The sequence below is a fragment of the Mytilus galloprovincialis genome, chromosome 12 (genome assembly GCF_965363235.1).
Source record: "Mytilus galloprovincialis chromosome 12, xbMytGall1.hap1.1, whole genome shotgun sequence".
Lineage (NCBI taxonomy): Eukaryota > Metazoa > Mollusca > Bivalvia > Mytilida > Mytilidae > Mytilus > Mytilus galloprovincialis.
The window spans coordinates 54,669,922-54,686,599 of NC_134849.1; the positions used below are offsets into that span (position 1 = coordinate 54,669,922).

The 16,678-nt window shown below is 31.9% G+C and overlaps 2 protein-coding genes across 2 annotated transcripts in view; both read left to right on the forward strand.

The window, feature by feature from the left end:
• Positions 1-6,370, forward strand: part of LOC143053711 (uncharacterized) — a 28,125-nt gene extending 21,755 nt beyond the window's left edge. The window contains exons 11-14 of the mRNA XM_076226498.1: positions 542-669; positions 2,249-2,375; positions 5,019-5,150; positions 6,144-6,370. Coding sequence (XP_076082613.1) covers positions 542-669; positions 2,249-2,375; positions 5,019-5,150; positions 6,144-6,370 — 614 coding nt within the window. The remainder of the gene's footprint in view (positions 1-541; positions 670-2,248; positions 2,376-5,018; positions 5,151-6,143) is intronic.
• Positions 6,371-7,015: 645 nt separating this feature from the next.
• On the forward strand, positions 7,016-12,121 carry LOC143054258 (uncharacterized). Its single transcript, XM_076227216.1, has 6 exons — positions 7,016-7,121; positions 7,740-7,805; positions 8,621-8,686; positions 9,452-9,499; positions 10,817-10,895; positions 11,392-12,121. Exons 4-6 carry the CDS (start codon positions 9,463-9,465, stop codon positions 11,966-11,968), a joined length of 693 nt encoding a protein of 230 aa, XP_076083331.1. The 5' UTR covers positions 7,016-7,121; positions 7,740-7,805; positions 8,621-8,686; positions 9,452-9,462; the 3' UTR covers positions 11,969-12,121.
• Positions 12,122-16,678: the final 4,557 nt, after the last annotated feature.

Genomic DNA, 16,678 nt, shown 5'->3' on the forward strand with positions numbered 1-16,678 from the left:
AAGATTATACTTTTATTTTACTGTACTATTAGATAGACAAACAATTAAATTATATCATTATATATTGAAATATGACCATTATATATAGGTACAAATAGTGTGCTTTTTATACATGCATTGCACCCTTTTGTGTTTTTTTTATAAAGAACTGCATATTTTCCTTATTTCATTGCACAGTAATGTTGAGGAAGTTGAACCATTTTGACAGACATATCTTTTTGTTCGGATTTGTTCTGCGTTTTGAAAATTAAGCGATTTTTTCACAGATTCTGAACTAGAATTTACATTAATTTCTTTCACGATCCGGTACCAGAGCTTTCACGATCGTCTCGCGTGATACTTAACCACGATCATTTCTCTCGTTAAACCGAATGACACCCGTGCGTATGGATGTGCACTATTGATTTCTATATTAATGTGATGTATTATACATATCTAACCACCACTGGTAAATATTTCGATTTTGTTAATTACAGAAGTTGTATAATAAATGGTTGCGACCATATACCAAGTACATTGTATCATTAAATGTTATTTACAGGTTGTTTCAGAATACAAAAGATGAACGATGTGGAAGAGATAGTGTTTTCAAAAAGCACAACTGGAGTAAATTCAGCTGTTTGTCAAGTGAAATGTGCACATGCAAAGTATTTTGCCGTTAACTCAGACGTAAGAATAGCTATTTATATATTAGTAGATATCATTATAATTTTCTATAACTCTGTAATTTTAATTTACATGAATACTACACATACCATATATATCTATACTTGCATGTACCTTTTTTTATTTGAAGATGAAAAGTAACAATTAGTTTTTAGAAAATTTCATGTTATATTACCTTATGGACATGGTCATTCACAAGAATATCTAAAATCGAAAAGCGTAGTACATGTATGTATTAACTTATCATACAGCACGTTAAAATTCCAGGGTTTTACAGACGCTTGATCGGTCTATTTACTATGAATTGTTGTTATTTACATGGCATATACATTTTTAACTGTTTCAGTTTCAGATATTTAAACAAGAACAACAAAACATGTAGTGTACTTAGTTAAATAACGCCTACATTAGAGGGTGAAAGTATAAGAACAGAATTCTTATCAAGGCGTTAATGTCCTCTATTAGCCACTTAGCCATGTGTTATTATATAGTGATGTCTGTACTTCGAAGACGTGAGACATATTGCCTGGTTGTGATTTTTCTGTCAATTTTTTTTCGTTCTTTTAGTTTTTCTTTCAGTTCCTCTTTTGATTTCGTGATACAATCTTGTCAGGGCCATATATTTTTTTAACGTGATTGGTTAAGTTCCCATGAAGATGTAAAGCAAATATTTAGTGTGTTTCATATTCCTATAACCTTCGTGTGTATTTTAACATTGACCTCAAAATCAAGCTATTATCCTTCGATAAATTCTTTGCCGATTGAGCACTAGATAGACAGATTATGAAATTATCAGTTTGAAATTGGAACATTAAACAGAGAGAATGATCACCTAGAAATAATAAGTTAAGTACCATATATAGTCTTTATGGTCATGACATGACCTTTGTGTACGTCTGTTCAGTTCGTTTGATGGGGTCATATCCAAACCCCTTACGTGTTTGCTTGATACAACCCGAAACATTTGTTTGCTATCTCACATACAAATGTAAGAGCAAAGTCCTATCGGTTTAGTACGTAGTAGTCTTCACCGAGTGGATCACACACGCTCCCTTATATGCTCAATTCTAAAATTTAAGGATTCTAATCCATTACCCTTATATACATTTGTACGTACAATTGAAAATGAAATGGGAAATGTTACTGTAATGGCAAAGAGACAAAACCCCGCCCGACCAAAGAGCAAAATACAGCCGAAGGCCACCTTTAATAGGTCTTTAACACAGGGAGAAAATCCTACACCCGTATGCATGCTTCAGCTGTTCCTTTAACATGCTGAACGAAAGTGAGCACTAGTTCAGTGAACATGGACATTGCACTTAAAATCGTTCGCAACTAACAAAGGCCAGAGGCTCATGGCATGGGACAGGCGCAAACATGCAGTTGGGTTAAACATGTTTAGTGAAATACTTATAGTTTTTTTGTGTATTATAATATACTTGCTGGGGCTTTTCCTTACTGTAGTGACTTCTAAACCTAGAGGAAAACGTCGACATTAGTTTAACCTTGTAATACATAATTTATTACCGATAGTGTTGTCTTTTTTGTGTGCCACCTTCATCTGTCAAATTTGTTTTTAAAGACAAGTCGATGTGCATGTTTCGATGACCATCGACTGATAGACTTACCAAGCCTTAAAGCTGCAAAATGCTTACAAAGTTGTGTGATGAATGATACAGACTGTTTTGAACTGTTATTCACGTATAAAGGTATTTTATATATTTTTTTATCAACACTTTCATATTAAAGAGCTTTAAAATCGGCTGTATATATAAAACTTTTTTTATTTGTATGTCATCTAAATTATAAATATTCGTAATAAACAAATATACATATGTACCACTCAGAAACGTGTCCCCCCCCTCAAACGTGTCCGATTCCCCCAAACGTGTCTACATCGACGTCACTGAACTGCAAAACATGTCTGGTTGTAAAACAGCGCAAAAGCTTGTCATTTGTAAGCTTTGGATTTCAAATATTTTGGCTACGAGCATCACTGAAGAGACATTTATTGTCGAAATGCGCATCTGGTGCAACAAAATTGGTACCGTTAATTTTATTGTATAAACACACAAACGTGTCCATTAAAAAAAAATACCCAAACGTGTCCAATCCCCAAAATGTGTCCATATTTTTTTTACTGGAATTATCATTCGTGTCAATATCATTAATACGTAAAGATAATAAATCAGACACCCCGTGAAGGGAGAATGTCCCATTCTCTGCGCGTTTCTTACTGAAGTCATACAAAAGTTTTTACTAACTCTTAATTTTTTATAATTAAAAACTAGTGTTAATCCCGAATAATCGTTAGAATTTAGGTCTTATTTTAAATTTCCGATATGATAAAAGAACCTATCTACAGTATAGATAAGAAGATGTGGTATGATTGCAAATGACACAGAAATTAACAGCTACATGTACTAGTATAGGTCATCGTACGACATTCAACAATGAGCAAAGCCGTTTCGTTTCCGCATATTCAGCTATAAAAGGCCCCGAAATGACAAATGTATTTTATTGCTAACATGATATCTTTCAAATAATTCATTAAATATTTGGCACTGGACTTTATGTCTCTTGTTCATGTGTCTTTATTGATGTTTGAAACTTAAAATTTATTGAAAAACCTGATTCCCAGTTTATTATCTAAACTATCAGAACTGTTGAAAGAAAGGAAGTCAATTCTGCTGAATTAATATAAAATGCATCAACGGAGTTTACTACTACAAAATAATTTACATATTAAACGATTAATTCAACAGTACAAGAATTATTTGTATGTTCGCTCTAAATGAGCATGAAATGCTTGCAACTGGACAATAATCAATTTCAGTCAAAAGTCAATTCATATGTTACAGATTGAATTTGCAATATTTTTTTTATGCTAATCATTAACAACTGGCATAGAACAAACTAATGTTAATAAATGCCCACTTCATCATCTTTGTCCCCCATCACACAATTGCGGTAAACGCTATTGATTTGGGACATGCATGTATTAGCGCTAAAAGACGTGAGGCGTTCTGGCGTGTAATAATGGACACGTTTTGGCAAATAACAATTATCGGACATTTTTGGGGTTATGAAATCGGACACGTTTGGGAAATATTGAATATTACGGACACGTTTGGGGAGAATAGACACGTTTGGGGGAATCGGACACGTTTGGGGGGAAGGATACATTTGGGAGTGTTACACATATATACATGCATGTGCGTTGGTATGAAATCAAATGTAAACAAATGTGTATTCACATGCTATTTACAGTCAATTGCATTGAGTGTGTAGGCACAGGTTATTTCTTTGGTTAGCTTTCTTGCTAGCTGAACCGTAAAGTTATCATAAGGCAATGAATACTACCCTCCTTTTGAATAAGACTAGTTCCACATACAGATTGTTTATCTGTCGGACTAGTCTACTTTAAACATGCTAAATATAAAAAAGAAGATGTGGTATGATTGCCTATGAGACAACTGTCCACAAGAGACAAAAATGCCACAGATATTAACAACTATAGGTCAGCACCCGGCCTTCAACAATGAGCAAAGCCAATACCGCATAGTCAGCTATAAAAGGCCCCTATATGACGATGTAAAACAATTCAAACGAGAAAACTAACGGTCTTATTTATATAAAAGAATGAACGAAAACAAAATATGTCACACATAAACAAACGACAACCATTGAATTACAGGCTCCTGACATAAATAGTGTGGCGGTGATAAACATGTTAGCGGGATCCCAACCCTCCTCCCCCTAACCTGGGACAGTGGTATAACAATACAACATAAGGACGAACTATAAAAATCAGTTGAAATAGGCTTAACTCATCAGATGTACAAAAATACAAGTAGGCGTGTGTAAAGAAGACTAGAATACCTAATCTAATAATGACTTCAGGGTTCAGATAGAAAGCACGCTAACCAAATATATTACCGTTGTCTATTCATACGCAATGTAATCGGCTATAATTTTATACAACATATGGGGCTCTTCAAATTTTAACAATAAAATGCATACTGTGACAAACGATCATTTTTTAGATGTTAATACACGAATAGATGGTGGACAAATTACATTTCAACCTGATCTGTAAAATCATTTAAAAAATATTTAAAAAGGAAGCAATATATGGTCAGTTATGAACATATTGAATTACCTAAAAACTTTGTAACAAATATAACTATCACAAATTCACTTGTGTTTGTTATATACAATAATCAATACTATATATCAGACCATATACTTCATTGTGGTGTTTTAACATTTACACATTACAAAATTAAAATAAAGAAATAGATTCATCCAAACAAGTATTTTTTTATCAAGACTTGAATACTTTTTTTCAGTATTGAATGACACTGATATCCATCTTGATAATCCAACCGATACTCTCAAATCTTGTGTTTATTCAGACTGCATTTCGTCTCAACAGCATTATGAAAAAGACGATTGTAATCAACGATATATTGCACAGTGTCGTAAGTATACATTTAAACTGCATTTCTTTCTAACCAAAATTTTGTAAACGTTGTGTGGCGTTTGTTGTTGTTTTCTAAACGCTACGAAAGTAGAAACAAATACAAATTTTTTACGGACCCTGTTTGAACTTTCAATTTGCATGCACATGTTGTTGGTAAACATATTTTTTACAAACGTAGAACAAAATATCGTTTAATCAAGTTCAAGTTAGAAACAAATGTAGCGTTTGTACTAACCAACGACGAACGACAAACTGTAGACGCATCTTTAGCAATTGCATAGTTTATCAAAGTTTATGTAAACTTTGCAAACGTATGTTAGAAACAAATGATCAAAACATGTGCGCGCTTAGTCGTTTGCATCGTTTGTGTTAGAAAAAAATGCACCCTTAGATAGTACATTTACATGTTTTACTTTGATTGTAAGTCGTATAATTACAAGCTGAATGTGTATCGACTCGGGTGTCATTCGGTGTATCGAGATAATTGATCTTCTATTGTTAACCTTACTCTTGTTAACCACTTGAAAATATTTTATTCTTTTATTTCTAAAAAAACATCAGTCTATACTGGTACATGTACGTAGTAAGTTACACATGCATCATGTAACGATATGTTTTACATGTCTAAGAAGATGCGCATAATGTTTTTGTCTACAAATGTAATGTTCTTTTAACATACAAAGATATCGTTCTTTTAACATACAAATGTATCGTTCTTTTAACATACACATGTATCGTTCTTTTAACATACAAATGTATCGTTCTTTTAACATACAAATGTATCAGTCGTTTAACATACAAATGTATCAGTCTTTTAACATACAAATGTATCAGTCGTTTAACATACAAATGTATCGTTCTTTTAACATACAAATGTATCAGTCTTTTAACATACAAATGTATCGTTCTTTTAACATACAAATGTATCGTTCTTTTAACATACAAATGTATCAGTCTTTTAACATACAAATGTATCGTTCTTTTGACATAGGAAACGGCCAGTATGCTAACTATCCCACTGAATATGCAACATACGATGCTTTACTATGGGGTTGTGTGTTTCAACAAGATACATTTCCTCTGTTGCTTTCTACAAACAGCTGTGAATTAGACCAGCGAAACGCACAGCACTGGGTTGGCGTGAGAAGCCAGAAGTTAGATATCCATCATATGGGTCAATATGGTACTGTTATGCTAGAACACAATATGATCAAGTAAACTAATGATTTAGTCAGATTGTTCTATATTTGAACATGTTTCACTGATGTTTAACTGATCACCGTAACTGCAGTTACGGTGATTCCTATATGGCTGAGTAATTCTTTAAAACAATGCGTGTACACGGAGAAGTTACAATGTACAAAAAGACGATTTTACCTGTTTTGGGTTCCGCCATGTTGGGATCACCATAACTGCATTTACTGTTATCAGTTTAATACCAGTGATGTTTAACGTTAAGCGGTTATAGATTGACAATAAACGAATGATGTTTGCAATAAATTGTAACGTTTTATTTAGTATCGTATTAATGAAACATGTTTGAAAATCATACATTTTGAAGAAAAATTAGCGAATTGGTGAATGTGTATTGATTAAAGTTAAGATTTGCACAAAAATATTAACATATAGTTGGGTCTTATACATATTATATTCACTTGATCAATAAACAATGAGTATACATTTGTGTAATAGTGATTAATACTAAACAGCTTCTGTGAAAACAATATATAGTTATGAGAGCTATGGGTGCCTCATGCAGCCAATCAAAGCACAAATATATGTTTGGGTTTATTGAATATGTCCGGCTATTTTTGGAATAAACACAAATGTTAAACGGATACTGTATTGAATCTTTCAGATATAGGCTTTGAGACTGTTAAAAACAGAATTGTTACATGTGGCCACTACGACAGAAGTGGTTTAACATTTGGTAATTGCAGTATCCAAAACCACTTCATTTGTAAAACAGGTAAGTATGTATATACATGTAAAAGCAATGTATATTTGTACCTTTCCCAAGTCAGGAGCGTCGAGTCTTTGTTAGTCTTGTATGTATTTCAATTTTAGTTCATTTATACGTTTTGGAGTTTAGTATGGCCTTTATCAACACTGCTCCAGTACACATTGTTGTCTTAGGGCAAGCTGAAGCACGCCTGCGGGTACGGGTTGTTCTTGCTGACTCATTGGTGGCCTTCGGGTGTTGTTTGGCCCTTAAGTCGTGTGTCTTCTCTTTAAAAATTCCCAATACCATTCCCAGTTTTATATTGCGTTGCACAAAAAAGACATGCGAGATTAAACTCACTAAGACACAACAAAATACGAACAAAAGAAGTCGTGAGTAAAGAGTCAATATCGAATAAACTTAGCATGTGTAAGCAGCTGTAAATAATACTTTGACAAAAATAAATTATCGGCGAAAGAATAATATTTTCCCCGTAAAGCTGCCAAATCTGTGGCCAGAAGAACTCAGATTATCCCATTACTATGTTGCTTGAATGAGGATCTAAATATGCCATTTTTCTCAATGTAAGAGCAAGTACATAACATTTTCATACGATATACATTACATTTGAACAACACGTTTCAGGTTCATCCGGAACTATTGAAGGTTCCTATGCTTTGATATCTGCTGTAACGACAAGTCTACAAAACGGTAAGATTATATTAGATAGAAGTTGGACTTGGATGGAGAGTTGTCTCATTGGCACTCATACCACATCTTCTCATATGTAAGAATAACAACGAAGTTTAAAGTTATTATGAATTCAAATAAAGTGCCACTTATTTTGCCATTTGATAATATCACTTTTCGATCCTTTATAGTAGTATTGTAAATGGAAAACTCATACACACTTAATGTTTATGATCAAATGTAGCACATTGATTTCTGTTTGATCTTTTATTGTCCCCTGTATGAATGATATCGCATAAAAATATGATAACGAGTCATTCCTGCGTTTGCGTTAACTGTGGTGTTTCCTCCACAAAAGAAATGTTTTAAACAGTATTTTCTTCTACTTACAGTTTTTATTTGAAAGTTTTAACTATCCCTTTCAAAAATCACGGACTCCGGATTCATGTCAAAAATGACATTGCAATGACATATTCAAAACCGTGTTAACTTTGTAGTTGACATGGTAAACATAATTGGCGCTACTCGGTGTCAAAAAAAAAACATCTGATAAAACGTATATCACGAAATATTTACACTTTTTGAAGGGTGAGGTGAAATTAAAGTAAAGACTGATCATACATTAGTGGGTTACGGCTGTTGACCTGATGGATGTTTTCTCCTGAAATATTACTCACATATTTCCATATTTGAAAATAATGTAGAACAAAGGCATGCAAATAAAATTCAAAAGTCAAATAACGGAAGACAGTCAGCACAGTTGCGAGTCTATATTTTCGAACCGACAAAGCAATTATTCAAAACTGTATTATCTTGAAAGTTCACTTTGATTTCAGATTCAAATGATAAAACAGAATGCTCGAATACGACAGATTATACAGAAGCAGAAGTTTTTCAAAACGGTACACTTTTGTCAGCTTTACGATAAGATATGTAGACAACAAATAATAATTGATCACATAACAAAGCTTTCCAATCCAACTTCCGCCTAATTAAAATGTGCAGACCACTATCTAGACAAGCAAGACTGACGCTGATCACAGGCCAATTACTGCATTGCACATTTGTTTGTACATAGATAAAACACGTCACGTGTCTACGTTCTTTAGCTAGCCAAACTTCTGACTTGTATATTATTTCATAATATTGACCCTAGAGTGTAAATAAAACAAACTGACAAAATTAGTTAAAATGTTAAAAAAAGTATATCATTCATTATTGTGCAAAACACTAGAATTCTGTTTATTGATGAGATGGTATTATACCTGATTGCTTTTGAATTTTAAATAAAAAATAGTAATTAAACAATGTAATAACATAAACGGTACTAAACTTTTTGCACCAGATGTGCATTTCGACAATCAATGTCCCTTCAGTGACAGAAGATAGAAATCGAGAGCGCGCCAAAAACCTTAATAATCCAGAGAACAACAATTGAAGCTCTTGAAACGTTTTTGATTTAACAGTTAAAAGATAACAAGTTCAATGTGTAATGCAAAATTGTAAGAGAATTTTATCTCATACATTTCAGTGAATTTAAAATAAAGGTAACTACCGAAGAAGGTGGTTGGTTTCATATCTAGAATTTGTTTTCGCAATTTTGACACAGATGGAAGACTTCAAACTAAAACGTTCCAACTACAAACTATTTATTTTAATTTTTTAAGCAACACTTGAAATGCAAACGGAAGAAGACAGTAGCAGCATAAATGCATGTAAGACAAATGTTTTTTTCTTGGGTAATTATGTAAATAACACATAGCTGTGAAGTTGATAGAGCAGATTGTTATCCGGAAAATTATTGTCAACCGATGGACTTTCCAGGGGTACCATGTGTGTTATCAGTCATGTGTTATTTAATTATGTATACTGAATGTCGTACCATTATTATTTTTATGGTTCAATTTTAAATTTAAAGTATTTACGATGACGTCACGTACATAACAACTCTACTCTAAAAAAAAACAACAGAAACTATCAGAAGGGAGGAAACTTGTTACATTCTTTCCGTTTTGACAGTCACTAAAAAAGCTCTGCGCTAAAACGTAGAACTTATGTGTTGTCTGTAATTACTTGATGTAAACTCATTTTTTCCCTTTAAGTATCGATTTTGATTGGTCTACATGAGGGTGACACAAACAAATGTCTCCCGGTCTGCAATTGTCTCCCTCTAACTGGCCTATCAAAATCTGACATTTAAACATGAAGTATAATAACCCAGTCATTATGTCTAACATGCAAAGAAGAATATAAAAAATCTGCGAAGAAACAACAATGCTTTACATATAATACAACTATGAAATCAAATGAAAACAAGGTCTTAAATTGTTTTGGCAAAATATACTGAACATTTAAAAAGTAATTGACCACTAAAATGTATTGTATGTTCAATACACATGTTGGTTTATAATCTGTTTACAGTTAAAGACAAAATGAAACATTCAATATAAGCCATTACCCAATTTATTAATGTAAGTTATACATGCAATCTTCAGATATACCAACTCTGTAACCATATACAGAAATATAACTTACAATATTTGAAAGCACAACGTCTGTTTTTGGAAGGTGAATGATTTAATGATTTGAATTTGATGGTACAGAATATTTATTGCTTACTTTGTCTAAGTGATGTCTAGTGCACAATCACAAGAATGAGACCACACTTAGATTATTATGTAAGATAAACAAAAAAACTATAAATGTCAACACCGTAGTATACTTTATTTGTTAGTCCTATTTAGTGAAGAAGAGTAAAAGTTAAGTCCAACTTATATTACCTGAACTGAGCAAATAGAAATCACTCAAAGTACACACTAGCAGTCTGGAGGAGTCATTATGAAAAATTCATTGGGATATTGATAAAGAGGCAATGTTTTATCATTCTTTAAGAATTGGAGTGTTTTACATTAAACATTTTCGTAGTTAAGAAGCTGTAATGTTTCTTTTTCTCCCATTGTAGTTATTTTTATTACGAACGCACTAACACTATTGTCTTTCCTGAATTACATTATGTATATTCAATATTTTAGATATTGTGGTATTAGCAGCTGTGATGGCCACTTTAGTCATTGGAATAAGTGTGACAACAGTTTTTGTTATAAAGAGAAAGTAAATATATCTTCTAGTACCTTTCAAGCTTTATGTTGCACAACATACCCGTTATAAAAAAAACGCATTTTACTATCTTTGACGTTAATCTAAAAGAAATATTTTGATCATTGATTTTACTGTGTAAACATGAACTCTTTACAAAATAGCAAAACAAAACAAAAACCTTAATATTTCACATATCTTAATATAAATACTGCAAAAGGGAAAAAAACTTGAATGATTTTTTGGTATATATATTCATGTTATTCCTCAATAACAGTTTAATATTAAAAATTATTTGAACTTAGTTATAGGAAAAAAATGGGATCAAACAATTATAAATCAATTCGAATGCCGGATGAAAGGATTTTCCCTAATGCATCAAAGCAGTATGATCTGGAACACTAATTTTACATTATTGTTTCCCAGTACAGTATAAAAAAAACACCAACACAACAATGTTGAAATATATGAAAACCCAACATTCTGATGCTGTTCACTGTCTTTATTTCAGATTTCATACAAATAAAGGAAGCGAGAGCTGTGAAAGACCTATATCAAATCTTAGGCACAACTCCACACATATTTCAATGCATGACAATTCTAATTACACTGATATTGATATCAATCGGGAAGATTCTTTCAAAAAGGAAGTTGCGAACACAAGTTATAATGATTCAACAAATACAACTAATGGTTACAGCAAATTCTCTCGAGACATTTCTGAAACAGATGACATGCCTAATCGAGGTAATCAGATAGTACGAAAACACTTCAATAATATGGAAAATAATACAAATCAGGTCTTCCCCGTGAAAAGGAGTTTACCATCATCAATTGATACAGTTTCAACAATACAATCAAGTGAATACTCGTTAGTTACACCGAGAAAAGGCGTAACGGACGTTAATATATTAACTAACAACTCAGATTATGATCATTTAAACGATTTTACAAAGGATACAATGAGTGAAGGGAAACTATATGATCATGTAATTACTGTGCGTGATTCTGATCCAACTTACGATCATTTTCAAATTAAAAATACCAAAACAAAAGACAAAAACTATGATCATGTCAGTGTTAAGTAATAGATGTATAATAGTAGCATATAGAAAGATTAACCGTACATTGTTTCAAAAATAAATGTTATTCCTTAAAGGTTTAGAAACAGGTAGAGAGCGAGGCTGTGCCGAACATTTCTATCTTGTTTTCGGCCGTATACAATTAAATGTTTAATAGCATGGTTATTTATTTCTTTTTGAAATTTCTAGTTTGAAACACATCATTGAAAAAAAACGACTCCAGTTGACATGTGCGGTTTACAACGGACCTATTTTGGTTCTTTTGATATAATCATAGTTCTTATTATATGATTATTATTAAGAGATATCTCAAATTTTTACGACACAAAACATTCTCCAGATCAGTTTGTATCTGGAAATGACTGGTTGGATTATTTCAAAGTTTTGAATGATAAGTCCTCAATTTTAAATGCATTTCAAAATATAAAAGACTCTTTATAAAAAAATCAAAAGATGCAAAAATCTTCACAAAACTTGATAATAAGATTACTGATAAAGTAATATGTGAAGCGATTTATTCATTAAAAAACAAAAGATCATCAAGTTTTGATTTAATTTTGAATGAAATGATAAAATCAAGTCAATCTCTTTTTACTTCAAAGTATTTAATAATGTGCTCTTGTCTGGAAATTTTCTTTCAAAAATGAGCAAAAGGCTTTATGGTCTCATTATTAAAAAGTTGTAATAGAGAAGACCCATCAAATTATAGAGGAATATCTATATTTAGTTGTTTGGGTACGCTATATACAAAGTTATTGAATATCAGATTAATAAAAATTTTTGATAAAAGAAATTTAATATGTAAAGAACAAATTGGCTTCTGCGTAGGAAAGCGTACACGTGATCACCTGTTTGTTTTAAAAACGTTAAAATGTTTAATTGAAAAATATACCCAAAAGGGTTCAAAACAGTTAATTCATGTTTTGTAGTTTTAACGGGTTTTTGATACTATGCGTCTTGGAAGCCTTTTATATAAAGTAAGAAAAAATGGCATAAGTGATCTCTTTTATAGTAATATTAGAAACATGAATAGTAAGACAGCAATATGTTTAAAGGTTAATAATGGTACTAAAACAAACTCCTTTTCTGTAAAAGTTGTTGTTCGTCAAGGTGAGAACATACGCCTTAATATGATGGAATTATCTCTAAAATATGTTCGATGATGACTGTCAACCAGTAAAACTCAATACAACATAATTGAATTGGCTTATGTATACAGATGATGTTTTTAACATCTTAAACTGCTACAGGGTTCTTTATATTTAAAGCCTGACTGTGTGTAATTATGTGGTCGATATTCACAGATATATGTACACTCCTCCTCTGGTCGAGAATTTTGCTTCATGTAGTCACCCTTCCGCCACAAAACGATGACGTTAGATGCTTCACTTGGTTATCTGGATGCCATCTGAAATACTCCATCGTAGATCCATCGTTGTACTTCCATTTTCCTTGTGTCTTTTTACCTTGTATGCATATATACATAGAGTACACCCTCCCGATGTCAGCTGACATAGATGTATGTTATAAATATCGATTACAGATATAAATCATTAAGTAGTTTCATGTATTGATCGATCCATACAGGACTTAATTCATTTGATGAACGTACGAAAATATGTCCACAGCGATTTTCCCCTTCAAAGTAATGTTTTATCCCTTGCTTGAACGCGGACGGCAGTCAAAATTGCCTGCTTACTAACGTGCTGATGGAAATTTGTATCCCCTGATTTATTAAATACTTCAAACAAGTTATAGATATATTATCCAAAATTGTATTAACACAGATCATGTTACATAATCAAATTCATGATTCCTGAATTTAAAAAAAAAAAACGTAATTCGTTAAAATTTTACTTTAAGTATTACTTATGCGATCTTGACCTTTGAAAAAAGTAAAAGTTTTCCTAAGGATGTGTATTAAAGTAAAGCGTTGTTTAGACACATGGTTCAAAGGTTTTAATTCGAAAACAGTTGATGCATCTAAAACACTTTCGACCTGTGGACTTAGTTTAGATCTTTTTTTTTTATTGATGCGTGAATCATTCAACAATTATTTCTTGAAATCTGGACGGGTGCCACATGTGGAGCAGGATCTGCTTACCCTTCCGGAGCATCTGAAATCACCCCAGTTTTTGGTGAGGTTACTGTTGCTTAGTTTATATTTTTCTACGTTGTGTATTATGTACTATTATTTTTGTCTCTATATTTTTTAGCCCCGGCTTTGTCGGTTTATTTTTAATCTATGAGTTTGACTGTCCCTCTGGTATCTTTTACCCCTCTTCTCTAATACACCCAATGAAATATCTTTTTTTCTGGCATAAAACAGATTCCTGGCATAGTCACTGTTATTTTGACCTTTGAAACACTGATTTCAAAATGTGAGATGACTCTGATTTTTAAAAACATCATGGTGATGGAACTTTTGATAAATAGTTTTTTTCAATATTATAGTGAAAAATAATTTAGTTTTAAGCGTTTGATTGCGATACAGGGTGAAACCAAATAATTTTGAAAATTTAATGATTATTTTGTATAAAGTAATATGTTTTCCTTTCCTTTCACATAAATATAAATAGAAATGCATTTTTTCATAACTATAACATTTGATGTGAGCGGATTTTGGAAAAATTAAAATATAATAACACATATTAATGATAAAAAAGAAGATGTGGTATGATTGCCAATGAGACAACTGTCCACAAGAGACCACAATGACACATACATTAACAACTATAGGTTACCGTACGGCCTTCAACAATGAGCAAAGCCCATACCGCATAGTCAGCTATAAAAGGCCCCGATATAACAATGTAAACAATTCAAACGATAAATCTAACGGTCTTATTTATATAAAAAATGTAAAAAAACAAATATTTGGCTCTGAGGTTTCTGATGAAGGTAAATGAAAACTGATAAAATGTAGTTTCATATGATGTAATTTTTTATCACCTGTAACAAGCATGATATAATCCTGTCTTTCACTAGAATCGATACGCATGAGCTCTGTTCCTGGACACACGAAATCATGATAAAGATCGGATGTTTGAATTGGCGGTCCAAATTTAAAACACAAGTCCAGTTCTCTGTAGTAGAAAAAGTTTACCAAACAGGGCCCAGCACCTGGAAAAATGGTAATAACAGAAGTAATCTTATTGTGGCACAACATATTGGTGGCTGAATAAGTTTCGTAATAAAAAAATGTTAAATCAAATAATAAGAATATACGGTATGTTCCACGACAAAAAAAACAACAAACACTAAAAATGTCCAAAAGTGCAAAAAGAAAATAAAATGTTTCAATTTGCATGAACAAACACTCAACATTCTTCAAAAGTATGACTGGTGTAAACATTCATTGAAAAGTTACAAACATTGGAAAACTTTCATGAAATTTCTAGACACGTTTTCGACATTCTTCTTTTTTTTCTCATAAAGGCTTGACATGTTCTGAACATTTGAAATTGTGTCTTAAATTTTCTTCACAGATCGAGTTTAAAAATCCTGACCAATATACTTGATATACATGTATCTTTGTCTGTGTTTCTCGTAATATAATATACTGTTATTTGAAGTTACACTTATTACAACACATACTTAGTTCGGCATTTAAATATTTTATGATACTAATTTGGTTATTCAAAAATTTTCAAAGATACGGATGTGGATATGCAATTTAATATTATATTAACAAATACAAATGTCAGTATGCTGATATAAATCAATTTCAAAGTGGGATTGTAAATTATTACAAATATTGATTTATAAATTCATGATTTATTACTAATTGATTAAAACAAATCAAACTGTAGACATATGGTCGGACCAATTGCGTACTAGCATGTATGGTCCATATACTCTTATGAACTGTTGAAAGAAAGAAATATCTGGTGAAGTCTGTTTTTTTGTTATATCCAATAGATTGATGGCATTTTTTTTTTTAAAAGCTCATCATACAGTTGGGTGCAGACCAAGCATTACATAAAGTAAACGCAAGTTAACGCCGCGTGCACATATTTCGTTAGTTAACTTCAAATCTCCCGTTTACTAGTAAACGCACGTTTACTATAATTACGTTAACGTGGTCGAAATGGAAATTTCTAATGTCTACCCTAGTAAACGGGCGTTTACTATGTGTCCGTTTAGTCAGTAGTACACGGGCGTTTACTTCAGAATTCTTCAAATTTATTTTTACGTGCACTTAAAAATAAACGGGCGTTTACTACAGATTTTACAAGTGTATTTTTACGTGCACTTGAAAGTAAACGCACGTTTACTTTTCGCGTTAACTAATTGGGTAAATTTAGAAAAAAAACTTCAAGTTCATTTGCACATATTTTTTTTTTTTTTATAAAAACGACCCTTAGTCTTAATATTTTACGTATATAATAAAGTATCTGTTTCAAACCAGAACAATTCAAAAACTCTTTTAATTCAAAATATTAAATTACACAAAATCACTTTCATTAAGTCCATTAACTTTACTGATTTGCAGATTTTCTATATTTTCTTTTCAAAAGTTACAGGTGCAAATATCGATACGGAAAGAAAGGTTATCTGTGACATAGGGGGAATATTTTTACATGATGGGATGTAAACATCATGGTTTACGTTGTTTCGTTCGTCATTTATAATTTGTCTCTTCGAATTCCTAACTATAACTCGGTGCATTTAATACATTATTTTTAATCGAAATTCACCTTGTTTGCCTTGGAT

What these genes read in the sequence shown, in the direction of transcription:
- LOC143054258 (XM_076227216.1), top strand. Translation starts at nt 9,463, where the DNA reads ATGCAAACGGAAGAAGACAGTAGCAGCATAAATGCAT. An exon ending in CAGTAGCAGCATAAATGCAT is followed by an intron (nt 9,500 to 10,816) that starts GTAAGACAAATG and finishes TCAATATTTTAG; the next exon opens with ATATTGTGGTATTAGCAGCT. An exon ending in GTTTTTGTTATAAAGAGAAA is followed by an intron (nt 10,896 to 11,391) that starts GTAAATATATCT and finishes TCTTTATTTCAG; the next exon opens with ATTTCATACAAATAAAGGAA.